At 36.7% G+C, this 19323-nt stretch overlaps 1 protein-coding gene across 1 annotated transcript; it reads right to left on the bottom strand.

The window, feature by feature from the left end:
- Window positions 1–7244: 7244 nt before the first annotated feature.
- On the bottom strand, window positions 7245–9678 carry LOC145093584 (uncharacterized). The gene is made up of 5 exons (XM_079031751.1): window positions 8888–9678; window positions 8699–8756; window positions 8519–8602; window positions 8298–8433; window positions 7245–7827 (listed from the first exon to the last, which is right to left on the bottom strand). The coding sequence occupies exons 1-5, from the start codon at window positions 9600–9602 to the stop codon at window positions 7549–7551; spliced, it is 1272 nt and encodes a 423-aa protein (XP_078887877.1). The 5' UTR covers window positions 9603–9678; the 3' UTR covers window positions 7245–7548.
- Between the last annotated feature and the right edge of the window lie 9645 nt (window positions 9679–19323).

Here is a 19323-nt window from a genome sequence, read left to right as displayed (position 1 = left end):
AAATGTTGGTGAGTTCATAAGTAATGTTTGAAATATAGTGGTTTGTATTGTTTTGAAAATCACCAGAAAATCCGATATTTTCTGAAAAGAGCATAGTATAAAAAGTGTGAAGATCCGTAAGTATGCTTGTTTGTTTCTATAAATGTAAAAGTACGATTTGTAAAACTCGGTATGTAATCTTGTAGGTGTATTTATTGAAAACCCTAGGAAAACCCGATGTTTTCCTAATACTTTGCATCAAATGATTTATGTCTTGTTATTTCGTTATGACAGGTGTATTCGTTGAGTCCCGGTGACGTTGGATTAATTATGGATTGTGAATTGTTATAAACACACATGAATGAAAATGACTAGTTTACAACCATACAAACGATCCCTTAGGCGTCGTTTGCACTACTCACTTAATCCAAACACCCGGACTTCTTGTAGCCCCACAACCGAGGAGGAAAAGAGGGTGCGAAGCCCCGATATTTTCCGTAAGTCGTTCAAGGCTATCGTGAATGCGAAGGGCCCTTAGCCCGACTCGCATTTGGTGAATTCTCGACTTTACTAGCAGCACCAGAAGGCCCTTGGGGTCCAACAGCACAAAGCTTGTAAAAGTCCTTTTACATGAAGTTGGGTCATATAAGACTCAACTACATGTAAGTGAGTTTCCTTCGGGCCTAAAGATCATGTCATTGGGCTAGCTAGGCCCAACAAACACGATTTGAAACTTTTGGGCCCAAAGACGGTGTATCGACGTCTGGTGTATTCTCACGTGTGTATTGACTTCCCAAAATTTCCACGTGTGTATTGAAGTTTCGTCGTGTTAGTAATTTCGGATTCATTATTGATTCGAGACCGAATCAATTCGTTTGATAACGATTTTTGGTGTTGAAGGTGTATTATAATTCGCCGATAGTCGAGGTGCTAGTATTTCATCATGTCGGATTTATTGTTCAAAACATTAGAATATTTCATTTTTGCAGCCCCTTTCTTTTGGATAATTTACACTTTTAACCCTTTGTATAAAGAATATTTCTATTTTAGTCCTCAAACCATTTTTCTTGACACTTTAGTATCAAAACTTGTAGAAAAGTTATTTTTCAGCTCAAAGTTACTTGAAAAACAGTTTTAGTCCATTAAATGAAATTTTTCTCGGCTGAAACCCTTATTTTCGCAATTTTTACACTTTTGGCCCAAAGTAGAAATTTTTTGCATTTTTGGTCCCTTTTAAATATGAAAAGCATTTTTAACCCTTGAAATGGACTTGGAGCACTAGTAGTCCCCTGTTTTACAGAAAATCACAGTTTCAGACCCTCTAATTTGAAAATCTCGCATATTGGGCTTTATTGGGCCGAAAAATTCATTTTTGGCCCATTATGCTTAAAAATTTCACATTTAATCCTTCAAAGAGAATATTTCCAGAAAAATACATTATTGAAACTGTTTTGACTCATTTCATCCTTCAGAATTTGTATTTTGTCATTTTGGGCCCTTTAACCTTATATTTTTAACATTTTGAGTCCAAAAATGGGATTTTTAGCCCAAGGAGTTCATATTAACCAACTTGGTTATTTTTCTAGAAATGATTTGTGTGTAATAATATGTTTAACACTTGTTTCATACATCCTAATGCAAATCTCGATTTTAAGGACTTTTTGACTAGTTTCAACACCATAATCACATAAGAACATGTAAATAAACATAGAAATCATACAAAGCATACATATACTCATAGATCTACACATTTGCTTGTATCCCCCCCCCCACAAAACTTATAAAAACCGAAAAATAGGGGGTATGAAGCTCACCTTTGGGTGTGGTTTCGGTTTTGGAGAAGAGATGGAAGAAAGTGAGGTGATTTTCGGCCCTAGCAACACCTTGATGATGATCTCGAACTTGAGGAGATTCTAAGAGTATGATTACCACAAATGTTTAAGAGAAGGGATCTAATCATGAGAAAATAGTTATAAAATCCTTGGATAAGTATAACTTACCAAGAAGTGATGATATTTTCTTGAAATCCTCTTAATGCACAAGCAAAATTTCGAGACTTTGGAGTGGGAAGGAGGAGAATATTTGAGAGAGTTTGGAAGAGTTTTGATGTTGTGTGTGTGTGTGGTTTGGCTCTCGGCCGATCATAAGAAGAGAGAGAGGGAAAAGAAGTTGCATGGGAACATGAGATGCCCTAGATGTATGTGATGTATTAGACCTTGATATCCTTTGAGCAATAATGATGTGTCAAGGTTTAATTCTAATTAATCTTTTTTTTTTTGTGTTGGGCCGAGAAATAGAGGGGAGAAATGGAGACTTGGGCCTTTGGTGCTTAAATCCAAATCATGGGTCTATATTGATTGTTTTTTGGCCCATTGGACTCCTAGGGTGCCTCATGGCCCAATTTGGTTGATTATATTTGTTATGGTCCAATAAAGGTATTTTGTTTAATTCTAGGCCCATTATGGCCCAAAATGTTGAAATAAATGAAAGTGGGTCCAATTAGAGCCCATTTAAAGGTTCTAAGCCCATGATAGTCAAATTGGAAGCTTATTGGTCCATTGAGTCCAATAAGGAAGTCCTAGTCCAAAATGGACCTAAACAAGAACTTCTAGGGTTTCCAATTGCTTGTTGACTATTTGTAGTACTTGTATGGTGTATTGGATTGAAATTTTGTTGTCATAGAGTAAGCATCATACATGCTCTTAAGTTTTTGATTCTACATTTTACTTGAGTGTAGTGATTACAAGACACAAAATTTCTAGTTGTGACATTTTGCCTCTTTTATTGTTAATGTACATCGTCTCTCTGAGCCAACATCCTATAAAGATGCCATTTCTGATCCCCTTTGGCAGACCGCTATGGCTGAGGAACTTGCAGCTCTTTATCAGACTCATACATGGGATCTGGTTCCGCTTCCACCTGGAAAACACACGATTGGTTGTTGTGGGTTTATAAAATCAAATCAAAGTCTGATGGATCTGTTGAGCGTTATAAAGCCAGACTTGTTGCGAAAGGGTACGGGCAAAAGTATGGTATGGATTATGAGGAGACGTTTGCTCCTGTTGCAAAAATGATGACTTTTCGCACCTTGATTGCAGTTTCTTCCATTCGTCAATGGAAGATTTATCAAATGGATGTCAAGAATGCTTTCTTGAATGGTGATCTTCATGAAGAAGTATACATGTCTCCTCCCCTGGTATTGCCCACCGACCAGGTGAAGTTTGTCGACTTCGGAAGGCTCTATATGGCCTCAAACAAGCCCCTCGTGCTTGGTTTGAGAAATTTTCTACGGTGATTACTTCTCTTGGTTTTCAACCAAGTAACCATGATTCGGCTCTATTTATTCGATGTACGAATGCAGGTCGGATTATTCTTTCCTTGTATGTTGATAACATGATTATTACTGTTGATGATCATGATGGTATAGAGTCTTTAAAGCGTGATTTGACTCACCGTTTTGTTATGAAAGACTTGGGATTACTTCGTTATTTCTTGGGGATTGAAGTTGCTCAATCTCCAAAGGGTTATCTTTTATCTCAAACGAAGTATATTTCAGATTTGTTTGAACGTGCACGACTCACGGATAATCGAACAGTTGATACGCCTATAGAGAGTAATGCAAAGTACTCTCCAACTAATGGTGTCCCATTATCATATCCAAGTCTTTATCGTACCATTGTTGGGAGTTTGGTTTATCTGACTGTCACTAGACCGGATACTGCTCATGCAGTTCATGTGGTTAGCCAGTTTGTCACTGCTCCTACTACTGTTCATTGGGGAGTTGTTCTTCGTATTTTGAGATATTTACGTGGTACTCAGTTCCGCACTCTTATGTTTCCTTCATCATCCTCTCTTGAGTTGCGTGCCTATAGTGATGCAAATTGGGATAGTGATATTTATGATCGTAAGTCCACTACTGGGTATTGTGTTTTTCTTGGAGATTCATTGATATCATGGAAAAGCAAGAAACAAGATGTTGTTTCTCGATCTTCTACAGAATCTGAGTATCGAGCCATGGCTATTGCCACTTGTGAGATTGTTTGGTTGAGATGGCTTCTTGCAGATATGGGAGTTCACATCTCTCAGCCTACCCCTTTGTATTGTGATAACGAGAGTGCGATAATGATTGCCAAGAATTCAGTGTTTCATGAGCGCACAAAGCACATTGAGATTGACTGTCATTTCACACGTCATCATCTCCAGAAGGGCACTATCTCCCTTCCTTATGTTCCTTCCTCTTTGCAGATTGCTGATATTCTTACGAAGCCGTTGACTGCTCCTCGATTCCATTTTCTATCTGACAAACTCTCAATGCTTATTGTTGTTGCATTGTGAGTTTGAAGGGGGATGTTAACCTAATAATATTTTGGGCTTTATTTTGTATTGGGTTTTATGATTGGGCCTTTTCGCTAGGAAACTCTAATTAGCTTGTCTATATATTATGTCTTTCCTTTTCATTGTATTTGTACTTCTCTTTGATAATAATATGAAACCCTAGCCGTTATATGTATTTCATTTGTTAGTTTACACCTTCCTCTTAGTATTTTCTTCACGATGGAATAATTGTTCAAACACAAGAATTGTTAAAGATAAACAAAATCACTGTTAGCTTTTGAAAATAAAATTTAACCCTAAAAATAAGAGATCTGTCGTTGGTAACCTAATTCTATGGAAAAAGATCTCCACGAACCAAAGATTACATGCTGACAAAAAAGTATTTCCCTCTCCATCCAACGTCACGAGAACAGGTCTTATGAACCAAGTAAGTTTTCCAGGTTTTTCTTTAAAGATAATGCAAGAAGCGTTGTCTTTTTCAAGTATCCGACAATTACAGTTGTAACCCTTGAAGTTTCAGTTTTATTTAATTCAAGATATAATCAATGAAAAGTGAAAATTCAGATTCATGCGTTGTCTTTTTCAAGTATCCGACAAATACAGTTTTAACCCTTGAAGCTTTAGTTTTATTTAATTCAAGATATAATCAATGAAAAGTGAAAATTCATTTATAGTCCCTGAACATTTATAACTTGCTGTTTTTTAGCTACGACCTATGTAAGCCACTAAGTTTCACTTTTAGACCCTGCACTTGCACACTTTTGTAGTGGGTGGTTGACATATTTTCTTGAAATTTTACAAAAGATGTCTTAAAACATTTTTTCCTTGAGCTTTTATCAATTATTTTGAATATTATCTTTTTAGGATGAAATATTATAATATCTAAACGATATTTTGAAAAAGGGTTATTACATACATCGTATTTAAAGTAGATTGATAAATATAAGTTGGTTGAACGAGACATGTTGCTAGTGGAACCAACATGAATATATATGATGTTTTTTAGGATTGTAGCTTTAGAAAATATTTGTTGGTGGAATCTAGGTTGTGGGTAACACGCCAAGCTCTGGTTAAGTTCTAGCGGCCAATATGGCGAGCTTTCGTATGAATTTTGTAGTTGTTACATGAAAATTGGTTTATGAAATTATTTGGAGGTACATATCATTTTTGCTTAAAGGGAGGTGGCACATGTTGGTGATTTTATATCACTAATGTTATTTAAGTGTAATGGGTTAATTTGTTGATCAATGTCACTTTGACAATTATTGAACAAATCGGTATGGTGTAGAGTGCACATTTATTTAATTTTGTCTTTATTGAAAATATACTGCTATTTAGGGGCGAAGCCCCTAAACCGACAGGGTTCCAGGGGCAGCGCCCCTGGGAGCGGGGTCCAAGGGGCGGCAGCCCCTGGCGGGGTCCAAGGGACAGAGCCCCAAGCTGGGATCTATATTCTAGACCCGGATTTTTGATAAATGTACCCAACTTTGTGATCCATATTCTAGACCCGGATTTAAGGTTGTTTGTGACCGTTTGTAGACAGTTTTTGGACATAAAACTGTCATGTGGCAGTTTTAAGACAGGAAGTTTTCTGTTATATGATTATATCCGAATCTTTGGTTGGTACACTTCTTCTTCATAACATCAAAACATTCTCTCTTCTGTTTTCTCTCAATTCTGAGTCTTATCCAATTAAAGATTTGGAGTACCACCCAAATACTTTAATCTGAAAGTGAAAGCCACAATTCTCAGAATTTCCAAGTTTTTCTATACCCCAATTCTAACAACACATATATAGGGAACATGTGTATAAATTACACAATCTTATTATTAGTCGTTGTCTAAGGTGTGAATACGTGACGGAGAGCTTACGCTCTGATTAACTAGCCGTAAGCATATTTGTTGTGTCCGACGGAGAGACTCGTTCCGTATAAATAATGACAGTAGTTCTATAAGTGTGTCACAAATGATGGAAAGAAAATGAAAGGAATTATACTTGATAAATATGTATGAAAACCACAAACTCACTAGGCTATATAGGCTTACCCATTTAGAAACCTTAAATATGCGCAACCTAGAAAACAATGTATCGAGTGGTAGTGGGAAGGACAAGAAGGGTTAATCAAGGAAAGAACAAAAGAGTTTGGCAAGTACATAGATCTGAAGTTGTTCAGTTGAAGTTGAAGATTTTATTTTATTGTATTTACTTCTGCTATAGTTTAGAAAATAGTAATTGCTGGAATTGGTCCTGAGATATGTTAGAACGATTATTTTGTTATTTAATTTATCTTAAAAGTTAGGGTGCTATAACTTTTACACACATTATAAATTAAACCATGACCATATAATAGTTTTATTCACAACTTCTAATTTTTTTTATCGTGAATATTTTTTCACATATCTTATAGATATTTAGGGGGTGTTTGGATAGGGAAAAGAGAGGATGTTTATTGCTTATTGCTTATTCCTACCACAATAAACTAAGTTTAAGTGTTTGAATAAAAATCCTTAAAAATCAACTTATTGTGGTATGAATAAACTAAATAAGTTGATTTTAATAAGCATCTTTCCCCTTACTTATTGGTTATTGCTTATATTGCTTATCACAAACACTTGTGCAAAAACATTTCATTCCCACGACAATAATGTAATGAGCTATAAACTAATTTATCCACAAACCCTCTTAATTGTCCATCAACCATTTCTTAGACAACCCTTCAAAGTTCATTACTAATTTAAAATAAAAATAATAATAATAACAACAAATAAGTGGAACATCTTGCAATGATATAGCAATGTGTGACATTTCCTATTTGACTTTGGTGGTCCCGTTGCTAGGCTGCCACACAAAAGTAAAGCAACATGATTAAATGACAGACAAGCGGTTACCAAGGCAAGCACATGCTCCATATTCCATTCTTCCACATGCGTTGTCACATGATCCACATCTCTTTATTTCAACTCAAAATCAATTTTACACCCAATCAAACCACACATATCAATCCTATTATAATAATACATCACCCACTCGGGTTAATATCGGTTATACAGTTATCTTCATAAATTAAACCTTTCCAATACACACTAGTAAATGAGTGAAAATAAACCACATCAACAAATACAAACCACAAATCCAAAACAAAAACAAAAACCAGGGTTGTATGTCATGTTAGCGATAAAATAAAATGTTAATTTGTAGGGCACTAACTAGAACGTGTATTTAATTAACATGGATTAAGGGCATAGTGTCGTCGACGATGCTAAAGTGGTGCATCGAAGGTGGTGAGGGCAAGTGGTCAGATGATCGTTTGTGAGGCCGGCTGCTTGCATGAATGAGTGAATGACGGTGGGACCCACTTGTCGGAATCCTCTTTTGACCATGTCTTTGCTTATGGCTTCGGATTTCGATGTCTTTACGGGCATCTTCTGACTTGATTTGTATTGTGTTGTGATCGGTTTGTTGTTTACAAATCCCCATATGTAATTGTCGAATGATCTGAATGCTTTATTGATCTGTAATAATGTTAAAAAGTTAAATATTAAACGATATTAATTTAACTGAACATATTTTATTAATTCTTGTAATGTAGGCGTAGCATGTCTTTCATTGCTTTTTATTGCAACATCATATTATCAATTTATTTATTACATATTCTGAAAATTCTACATAACTATAGTATAAAAATATTAAATAAAAGGCGTACAAACAGAAAAAAAAAATCTACATAATTCTATCGATATTTCAACCTTAACTTTCACCGGGAATAAAAACTTATATAAAAAACAAAGAAATTTTTAACATGTACCCTAAATGCAGATATAAAAACATTAACCGAAGTATTAATTACAAAAAATATTATCGTAAATATTAATTATAAATAATATTTTTTATTCATTTATTTAGTTATAGTAATATTATACATAAATAATTAATGCCTATCATATTTAATAAAAAAACGAAAAAATAAGAGTAATTAAGGTACCTGAATAATAGATTTAGAGTTGTCAACGACACCTCGGACAAGACTGAGTTCGATGCCATATTCAGTGCTGATTGATGTTATTTTTTTCTCCGAATACATTGACACAGTTTCCGGATCATAACCCGAAAAAGCTTCCCTATAAATTACATAACACGATTCATTATTTATGGAATATTTAATTACCAGTTCCATAAATTCAAGATTCAAAACACAAAACCAACCTAAATTGTTGTCTTTTCTTTAGAACAGAAGTCCAATCCGATCCGACTTGAGCACCCGTTAGAACCAATAGTTCAAACAACACCCTTCATAAACACAACCAAATTTTGTTAGTAAACACTTTATACTGAAAAATATACTAACATTTAATATTTGATGCCGGTTGAGTTTCGGGTGCTTACTTATCGTCATGAGCTGGAACTCCCCATTCTTGGTCATGGTATGCGACATATATCGGGTCTGTCACAAAAAAAAAAAAAAAAAAAAAAAAACGTATTAACTTTAATAAAAAATGATAAATTAACAAATAAAAAATAGAATTTTTTTATGGATTTTTGGGGTTACTATATATAGAGTTGAATGAAATTTACCTGAATTAGGAGTGATGAAGCTGCATCTTTTCTCATCTCTAACAATCGCGGAAGTAAGAGAATTTGGATCAAAATTGTAAGATGTGAGCTTGTTGCAGCTATCATACTTAGCAGATTTAGATCTACCATAGTGAGCGATCCTCATTTTCCTCTGAACCTGCATCACCGCCACTTGTTCTCTCCTTGCCGCCGCAATACTCCCCGGAGAATCAACAATTGCCGCCGATGAATACTTAACCACCAACGAATTAGGACTGGTGCTGGTGGTGGTATCCACAGAATTATGCAAACGATGATCATGGTCACTGGTAACAGCACATTTCTTGGATTTTTTTACTGGAATCACGGATTTGGGGGTTGTACATTTTGTGGGTAAGGGTAGTACAAGCTTGTCAGAGCTTGAAGTCATCATATCGTTGCTGTGGTTGTTACCGCTTCGCTTGACCGCCGGCTGCCGTGGAGATTTTAGTTTGGGGGAGATCGGGGGTTGGTTTGTTTTGGTGTGAAGTGGCGTCGGGGATGGAACCATGGAGATGGATTTTGGCAGGGAGAGGGTTTTTTTGAGGGAACGTCTTTCGAAAAGTGGAGCGTTTAGTGGTACTCGGTTGGATGTGGCTGGCTGTAGTACCGGGCGGCCATTGATGTCGGAGACAGTTGTGGTGGCCGGAGTAGCAACATAAGATGATTGCAGCAATTTCGAATTTGAAGAACACATGATTGACGAAGGAGGAAGGTAGGTATTGGTGGCAACAAGGTAATGGTTGTGTTGGAGTAAGGGTTTAGCGTGGATGAGATGGTGTTTATTTATACTAAAACCAAAATGATAAGGTGGGTGGTTAATAAAGTACTAATGACTTTTATTATTTCTATCAAAATATTTATTTTTATGCGCTAACTAATAATTTTTCGAGAAATTTTCATACATGTCCTTAAAAAGCTTAATCATTACCTCTGTATCTTTTTAAAGTTCATAATTAAGTATACGTCCTTATTAACCTACAAATCTCACATTTATATCTAATTTTATAATTTAATGAGTTATAAATCAATTTAACACTCTAAACTATATTTATAAATCAAAAATACATATAAATTTACCAAAATACCCTTTACGCATTATATCCAAAATTAAATCTTATTCATTTTTTTTGCTAGAAATTGTTTAGGTTTTGAGGGTAAAATTTAATTCCTCAATCGATCATTCATCCCAAAGTCACCAGTCTCCATCATATTCCATCTTAGTCGTTGTTAATTTCTTGTGTTCTTCTGTTATTCCCTAATTTATACCGAATTTGTTTCAAAATCGAAGCTTTTCGATTTGTGGGGTGCAATCAAATTGGATTTTTATCATCGGGTACAACCCGCAAAAGATCTTTCAAATAATCGAAGTATTTGATCTTTGTGGATTTCGTTTCGAGTTTGGTACAATGGCATCTTTGAAATCTATTGCAAGAGCGTATTACCGGAGGGAGTATTTTAAGAGCTCAAATGGTGATATATGTGAAACCATCGAAAAAGCTAATCATCCTTGTTGCTTCTGATTACTCAAAAGAGTTTCAAATTAGGAGAGATAGCATTGTTGAAACTTTATTCTCTTGTAAATTGATTAAGTGTTGTGGGTGTATAAGGTGAAATTAGGTTTTTCTTGAGACGAAGAACAACAAGACCTTAATGTGGGTAACCATCAAATTAACAGTTACGATTATGGAGTTGTGGAAGTTTTGACCGATGAAATCGAAGAGGAATCCTTGATTTTTGGTGAAGGTTATGAGGATCTTGTTGGACAGGAATTTACATTATTAACTTAGGAAAGACATGGGAGAAGCTTTAAATAGCTTCCAGAGTGATTGTAGCAATCGAAAACCCCCAAGACATTATTGACCAATCTGCAAGACCATATTGACAAAGGGTTGTATTGAAATTTGCTTAGTATACAGGTCGTCACACCATTGCAGGGCGTCACACTCCTGGTACCTTCACAAATCAGCTCCATGTGTCTTTCATTAAGCCTCGTTGTAGCACTTGAGATTTTCTAGCTATTATTATTATTCATTATAATTGAAGTGTGGTGTGGTTTGGGTTGGGCTTCATCTTTGGGCCTTGCTGGTGGGCTGAGGGAGTTGCGTACGCAGGGCATACAATGCCGAGTACGCCCAACATACTTGTGGAAAGGAAGCACAATGGCCAAGCACGTACGCCCATCGTACCAGGAGTATGCCCAACGTACGTGTGCAGATCCTTAAACCCTAAAAATCATGGTTGCTCCCTATATAAAGAACATAAACCCTATTGGTTCAGCCTCCCTTCACTCTTACCCAGCCACCACAAAAACCCTAGCTCCCTTTGTGTGCCTTTGTGTTCTATAAGTCATTTGAGAATGTTTGTGTGTTATTCTAGTGAGAAAAGAAGAAAGGAGATTGAAGAAGGAGCAAGGATCCACCAAGAGCTTGTAGATCCAGAGGATTAACACCATTTCTAACTCTTTTGAGTTATAAAGTTCCATACTTGACCATGTGCTTAGATTTGTTTATTTGGGGTTTTATGTCCTTTTTGGACCCCATTGTTGGGAGTGTCTGAGTATTGTTGGATCCAGAGCTTAAGAGCTGTCCTTTTGGACTCTTGGAAGCACCTAGAGTCATAAAAATCAGATCTTGGTGGTTAAGCCAAAACCATGCAAGGGCTAGATGGTCATAAAGTTGGAATAATGGACCAAAATCATGTTTTTACCCCAACCTTGCATGCACGCATATAAAGTTCGTGACTTTATGGTCTAGGAGGTCTAAAAGGACCTGGATCTACATTTTAGTCATAAAGGCTTAATGGATTAAGTCATGGATGAAGTCCCAAGGAAGCTGGCCAATACGCTGGGCGTACTCCCTAGTACGCCGCGTGTACTTGGTCAACTTCCCATATGTGGTCAAGGCCAGCATACATCAGGCGTACGTGCCAGGTACGTCGCGCGTATGCATGCAGAATGGATTCCTTGGGCTTTTGGGCCTTAGAGGGTTGGGCCTGGACTTTTGGGCCTCATAGCCCACTGTAAAGCATACTTTTGGACCTGGGAATCTGGAGTTAGAAGTGTTGGGCCCTTGGGCCATATTGGGCCATTTGGGATTATTTTGTTTTGGGCTAAAGACTTAGTAGAAATTGCGAAAAGGTCCATTTGAAGGGTTGGGCCCAATTTGGATAATTGGGCCATTTGTGGACCTATAGGGAGTCTTGTTGGGCCATGGGTGCATTGGATTTAATGCGCTAGAGTGGGGGTCTTTTGAATGTTCTCAAATTGGACCAAGGGGCAAAATGGTCATTTTACACCAAGTAATGTTATAGACTCTGATTGAGTGTTATGTGTCTCTGATAGCCGGGAGTCATCGGAGCAGCTGTTAGATAGTTCCTCCGCGAGATTCGACAGGCAATTTACGAGTTGAGTTAACTTCCTGTAGAAGTGGGTCTACAGCCACAATGTTGGCCCACTAGTAAGAGTTGTTTGTTGGATGATTGTCTTTGTGATAATTATATGGTGTGCCATTAGTAGCTATGTTGTGTGCTAAGATGCTCTGTGATACATGTTAGTAATAGTAGGAGTAAAATAGTCCCTAGAGTCGGTTGTTAGGACCGACGGGTATGTCAGCACCCCAGAATGGCTTGACCCGAGTATGTCAACACCCCAACATGACTTGACATGGGTAGGTCGGCACCCCAAAATGGCTGGACCAAGTAGGTTGGGCACCCCATAATTGCCCGACAGTATGTATGCTATGTGATTGTATGGTATGTGGTATGATAAGGGAACTCACTAAGCTTCGTTCTTACGGTTTCAGTTTTGTTTCAGGTACCTCTTCAGCGAAGGGGAAGAAGCTGGCGTGGTAGCGGCACATCACACACACACGCCGGATTCCGCACTATGAAATTTCTTGGGACTGTACTCTAACATTGTTACTAGTTTTATGATATGACTTTGAGACATGAGATTATGGTTTATTGAAATGTAATGACTCAATTACGTTTGCTTATAAACGTTTTCTAAATTGTTATTTCAAAAAAAAATTGGTCTTGAAAATCGGGATGTTAAACTCGTCTTCTTATCTTGACAAACTCAAAAAACTGATGACGACGTCAATACTTAATATCCATATTTTCATTTAATATTATTGATTTCTAACTTTTATTTTGATGCTAAAGTAAAGTTGACGATCTTCTTTTTTACAGCTAATCAAGGAGGTTGCACTAGGAAATATCTCCACATTTAATTAGGATTAATCCTAATTAAATGCATTTAGTTATATTTTTTTAATAATGTGTAAAGGGTATTTTGGTAAATCTATATGTATTTTTTATTTATAAATATAGTTTATGGCACTAAATTGATTTATAACTCATTAAATTACAAAATTGGATATAAATGTGAGTTTAGTAGGTTAATAATGATATATATATATATATATATATATATATATATGTAATTATAAACTTTGAAAGGATATAAACACAATTTTTAATTTTTGCAAGGACATGTATGAATATTTTTTTTTATTTCTAATTCTATATGCATGAAGTCAACGTAAATATATTTTAATCCATTATAGTAATTTATGTGTTTTGTTTACCCAATTCAATTAACATGTATTATGATTGACCACTAGTTATTATTTTGTTACCTTTTAGGAAAAAAAAATATTGTTATGACGTTACCTAATAATATATGCCATATGAAAATCAATATTTATTTGTTATTATTAATTAATTAGGGCATAAGATCCTGCTTGATTACTTTTTATCGGATCGATAAGACAAAAAGTTGTTGATTGATTAATTTTGGAACCCCTTCTTGTTTTTAACCTTAATGATGGACGCTTCTCACTTCTTCACTTTCATTATTGCTTCTGCCTCCATTGTGTCGACCTCCACCACTACCTTCCCCTGTCATATGCCAGTATATCCTCCGCCACCTTGCATGTGACAACTCGTTGTTTCAGGTCAACAAAAATCAATAAAAGTCAACAAAGGTTAAGGAATGTCAATCTATGGGAAATTAATTAGAAACCATTTGATTTAAATATGTTAAATTATATTTATTTATGTATTTTGGTTAACAAAATAAATACCTCAAAATCTGAGCAATCTCGCATAGGACAAAACCCTCGGACCGAAAATGGTTCTCGGCCTAGACCGAAAACCCTAGAAAATGTTCACTTGCTTCGGACCGAAATTGGATTTCGGTCTACACCGAAATCTCGCAAACTCTATCCATGGTCACGCAACTCTAGGTGATAATGCGATTTCCAATGCAAACATCCCATCATATTTTCTTCCATATTTATATGTTGGACCGAAAACACATCCTCATTCTCACATATCTTAATCGAAAACACCACATTTTCTCTCAAAAACTCATGTCAAATCATCATCTTTTCTCTCAAGTATCCTCCGAAGACTCGAATCTTCATAAGATCTTGCCAAACTCTTCAAGTGTTCTTAATACCAACCGAAATCACCATCCAATCTTCATATCACCAACCAAAAAGACCCCAATCTCCTTATTTTCACCAAGAACACCAAGAACACTCCCCATATCTTCAAGCAACTGAAAACTTCCTTCATACTCTCGGTTCATTTCTAAGACTTCTTTTTGTAAGTAATTCTTATATAATTCGTTATTCTATAACATATTTACTATTAATTCCACTAATTATACACATATTATGCGTTAAAAACTATTAGGATACGAATATTCATACGGGTTCTAACTTGAGGATTTGCACTACTACACTGTATCCCCTCTCGAACACTCACTTAAGGTGAGTTCAAACCACTATATTTCCAATACTTTTAAATGTTTTAGGGGGGGGGGGGGAATACAAGTAAAATACAAAGCAGTTTGTGTTAACAATTAAAAACAATTACAAATCCTTTTAGTCTATTTAACCCCTTTATAAAATATGTCAAACCATTATAAATTGTTTTCAACTATTTAAATTACTTCTTTTATCAAATTACTTCTCTTTATGTATATCAATTTAAATAACTAAATCAAAAAAGGTTTTCACAAAGTTTCATTGTAAGGAAAAAGTTTTTTCCGCATTTATAAATAAATAAAATTTTGTTTTGTTTTATTTTATTATATCTCCTTGCAATGGCATTTATGAAAAATTGATGTTTGTATGTTTCTCGCAATAATGGAAATATGAATTTAATTCTTTCATTTGTGGTAGTATCTAAATTTACCAAATAAGGAAAGATTCTCATCATCCAAGTTTCAATTGGACAGAAACTTGGAATCGTGCAAGTCGTATGATGAATGAAAATTTTCATCTTTGGAAAAATTAATACTAATTCCTTGTTCACACACACACACAAACACACACACACACACACACACACACATATATATATATATATATATATATATATATATATATATATATATATATATATATATATGAGTCAAGTGAAGGACTAAGGGATCGAGTACACATTCTTGTGCATTGGTCAAGCCCACCACAATGATCAATAAGACTATTCGTCATGATTTACTAAAGTTTATTAAATATGGTTATACTTACAAGTTTAAGTATAATTCTGAAGCATTGGAAAAGTTTTGATGTATGGCAAAACGAATGAGTAGAATCAAATTTGGCAGAAAGATAAAAGTTTCTCAAATTTGAAAAGATGGGAGAGTACTTTAGTATCATGTTTTATGATCGTCTTAATGATTGTGAGACCATATCACAATTCATCCTTTAAGGACATCTTAGTGCATTCCTATGGCTAAGAAGAGGAATCATGAATTGTTGAAATGGTTAAATCAAGAAGATGAGTCATACTTCATTCCAAAACAATTCTTAGAGTCATACTCCAAGATTGTAACTTGAGTGACATATCTTAAAGAAGTTTTATAACACTTGTCAAATGTAAGTGTAAAATGTTTTCTACTCTTGTACATTTGAAATTGGTAAGTTGTGATGTTTTGGATAAAACAAAGACCAACTAAGGCCAATTATGTGAAGTATTTGTCTTGATAAGAATCTGCACTATCTCTTGAATATTTGTTGTCAAGGAATGGGTCTTGGCAAGAGAGTCTTATATGTCATGAGGACAGTGGGAGTCTAAAAGATCCTGAAAGAGTTTCAAGATCTAATCAAGAATAAAACCTGTAGTTAATCACTAGCACACGACTTGAGGTTTATAACCTATCGTGTTGACATATTCCTATTTCTGTGTCCATTCCAGTTAAAGTTGGCATTGCATTTGAGTTATGAGAGTTCTCAATTGGTTGCATAACAACTTGCAAGCAATGGTAGGCCCTTGTGCTGTCAGGTGTCAAGAAGTTAAGACTACACAAGTTTCGTCCATATGAGTTTGGATTTGTCACTAAACTTGTCTTGTGATTATGGTTTTGACAAATTCACATGGATAGGAACACATACACCATAAAATCTAAGTTTCATAAGGTTTCTCTCCAATTCATAAAAATGATGGTGAGGAAACGCTTTCACTAAGTGATTTTAAGTTGATAACAATTGTGATATTTGCATTCTCAAAGTCGTTAGTGGAGCGTGTGTGGTTAACCAACACACTAACATGGACTTTTGAGAAATGGAAAAGGTCTAAACAATTGAGACTATGATTACGGCATCCCTTTTCATAGTTCTGATGTGTGCTATCTAAGGATAGGTGTATGATTTTGATAAATTTTTATCAAAGCATCTCATATTAGAAATCTGAACTTTGGTAAGAAAGTCAATAAAGTATTGATTTCTAGAAGACCACATGATTTCTGGATACATGTCAAGGCTAGCGGTAGCATAAATGTTATGCTAATAATCATCATGTTAGTTGTAACACCCATAATCAGAAAGACCAAGAAAGAAAAGGAAAACCCTAAGTAAAGGGGGTCAACTCGTCGAGTCCAGGGTGGAACTCGACGAGTCTGAGCGGGATCCAGGTCGAAGAGTAAGTGACCGACTCGACGAGTCGGCAAGAGGACTCGACGAGTCCGATCTGAAGAGGAAATCCCTAAATACGGGACTTTGTGTGTAGCACCTAGTTCTTGGTATGTGTTCTTTTATTAAGTCCTTAAAATATTTTGCATTTTGGCCTTGGACTCGGTGAGTTGAAGGACCAACTCGCCGAGTAGAAGCGGGATGAGACGCGGGGTTTAAGCAGTGGACTCGACGAGTCGGGTCCCGGACTCGGCGAGTAGGCCCTGTCTGGACAAAAACCCTAATCCGAGGGTTTGCACCCTATTTAAACACCTTAACTCGGCCTCCTTCGTCCCATTTGCTCCCAGAAGACCCCCATAGCAAACCCTAGCCGTTATTGAAGCAATCTAAGGCTTTTGGGGTGATTTTGGTGTTTTGTGACCCAAGGAAGGAAGGAAAAGCTTGAAGGATCAATAGGAGGCTAGAAGGATCCGATTTTGAGCATCATTTGCAGTCTACATAAGGTATAAAGTCTATACCTTGTTTGTTCTTTTGATTGATCCCATTTTGTGGAGTTCTAGGGCTTTTCTAAGCCATTTTGGTCACCAACCATGATTGCAAGCATGGTTTGGGGTTGATGTTTCGGATCTGGGTCCTTATAGGGGTTACAAGGCAGAAAGGAGTGGCTTTTGCACTCAAAGAAGGCCCCATGCATTGTAAGAGTTTGTTTTAGGACCTTTTGAGCTCAAAGTCCCATGCAAGCACGTAAAGGTTGTAACTTTACATGCTAGATCGATTTTAGAAGCATAGATCTATCTTTTGATCAAGGGTTGTACATCAGAAATCGAAGATTTAGTGAGTGGATGTGACCAACTCGACGAGCCCATTCTTCGACTCGACGAGTCCAAGGTTTCTGTCCCATATCATTTAAGGGTCAAAAGGACCCAGTTGAGTGTGGAAAGGTTTTAGGGAGTCCCGGGGAGTGACCCAACGTTATGGACTAAGCCATTGTTCTTGAAGTTCATGGGACTCGGCGAGTGCATGAACGGACTCGGCGAGTCCAAGGCAATCTTCTAAGGATGAAGATGAACTCGACGAGTTGTTCATACAACTCGGCAAGTCAAGGACAGGACTTGTGTATCAGTTGAAGATGAACTCGACGAGTTGTTCATACAACTCGGCGAGTCGGATGAGGATTCAGTCGATGTTCATTTAGAAGGAAAACTCGTTGAGTCATCGCCTAACTCGACGAGTAGAGACGGGTATAAGGACAAATGGAAGGATAGGGACTCGGCGAGTTGGCGAGCTAACTCAGCGAGTCAGGTCAACTAGAAGTTGACTTTGACTTTGATTGGGTCAGGGGTAAAATGGTCATTTTTCCCTAAGAACAGTTAGCAGTGTATGACTAAGTGTTTTGTGCGAATTATAGCCGGAGGATTTCCGGATCAGCAGCGGCAGCAGTCAGAGGATTCTCGCACAGATCAGCAGCTACTACGAGGTAAGTTACCTTCCAGTAGCGGTGGGTCTACGACCATAATGCCAGCCTACCAGTAGGATTCGAATGTTAGATGATTGTTTGTGTGATATTCATCTAGGTTTGCTACTGCCTGATATGTTATATGTTTGCATGATGTTATATGTGATAGTAGTAGAGTTCGGTTGCTAGGACCGAAGGGTAGGTCAGACACCCCAGATATGTCTGATAGTACGTGATGATATGTTTATATGATGGCATGATATGTTATATGTGATAGTGGTAGTAGGAGGGGGAATAGTCCCCAAGTTCGGTTGTTAGGACCGACGGGTAGGTCAGCACCCCAGAATGGCTTGATATGGGTAGATCAGCACCCCAGAATGGCTTGACATGGGTAGGACGGCACCCCAGAATGGCCGCATGGGTAGGTCGGCACCCCATAATGTCCGTACAGGTAGGTCGGCACCCCAGAATGGTTGTACCGGGTAGGTCGGACACCCCAGAATTTTTTGGCAGTATGTATGCTATGTGATTGTGTGATATGTGGTACGATGGGGAACTCACTAAGCTTCGTGCTTACAGTTTGCATTTTTGGTTTCAGGTACCTCTTCAGCGAAGGGGAAGGAGCTGTCGCGGTAGTGACACATCATACACACACTCTTTGTTTTCCGCACTATGAGTTATTCTGGGATTTGTACTCTGACATTATTATGTTTTTACGATTCGGTTTTCAGATACGAGACATGTTTTTATTAAATGATATGATCGGATGATATTTCGTTTCAAATGTTTTGCAAATCACTTCATCAAAAATGAAATTTTTGGACGTGAAAATTGTTGGATTAATGTCTAAGTCCATAACTATAATTGGTAAGACTTGACCCGACCCGGCATGGTCCATTTGGGTTGCATGGCATCATGCACTTGGATAGACTATAATGAGAGAAATAAGACACTTATGGTTATTAATATATTATAACTTCTAGTATATTAATAATAAGAATAATAAGATTATTTAATTAGTATTGATCAAGAATTAA

The sequence above is a fragment of the Lactuca serriola genome, chromosome 3, assembly GCF_051521515.1.
Source record: "Lactuca serriola cultivar US96UC23 chromosome 3, Lser_US96UC23_V15, whole genome shotgun sequence".
In the NCBI taxonomy this organism is placed as follows: Eukaryota; Viridiplantae; Streptophyta; class Magnoliopsida; order Asterales; family Asteraceae; genus Lactuca; species Lactuca serriola.
This window is presented reverse-complemented; position numbering and strand designations above follow the sequence as displayed.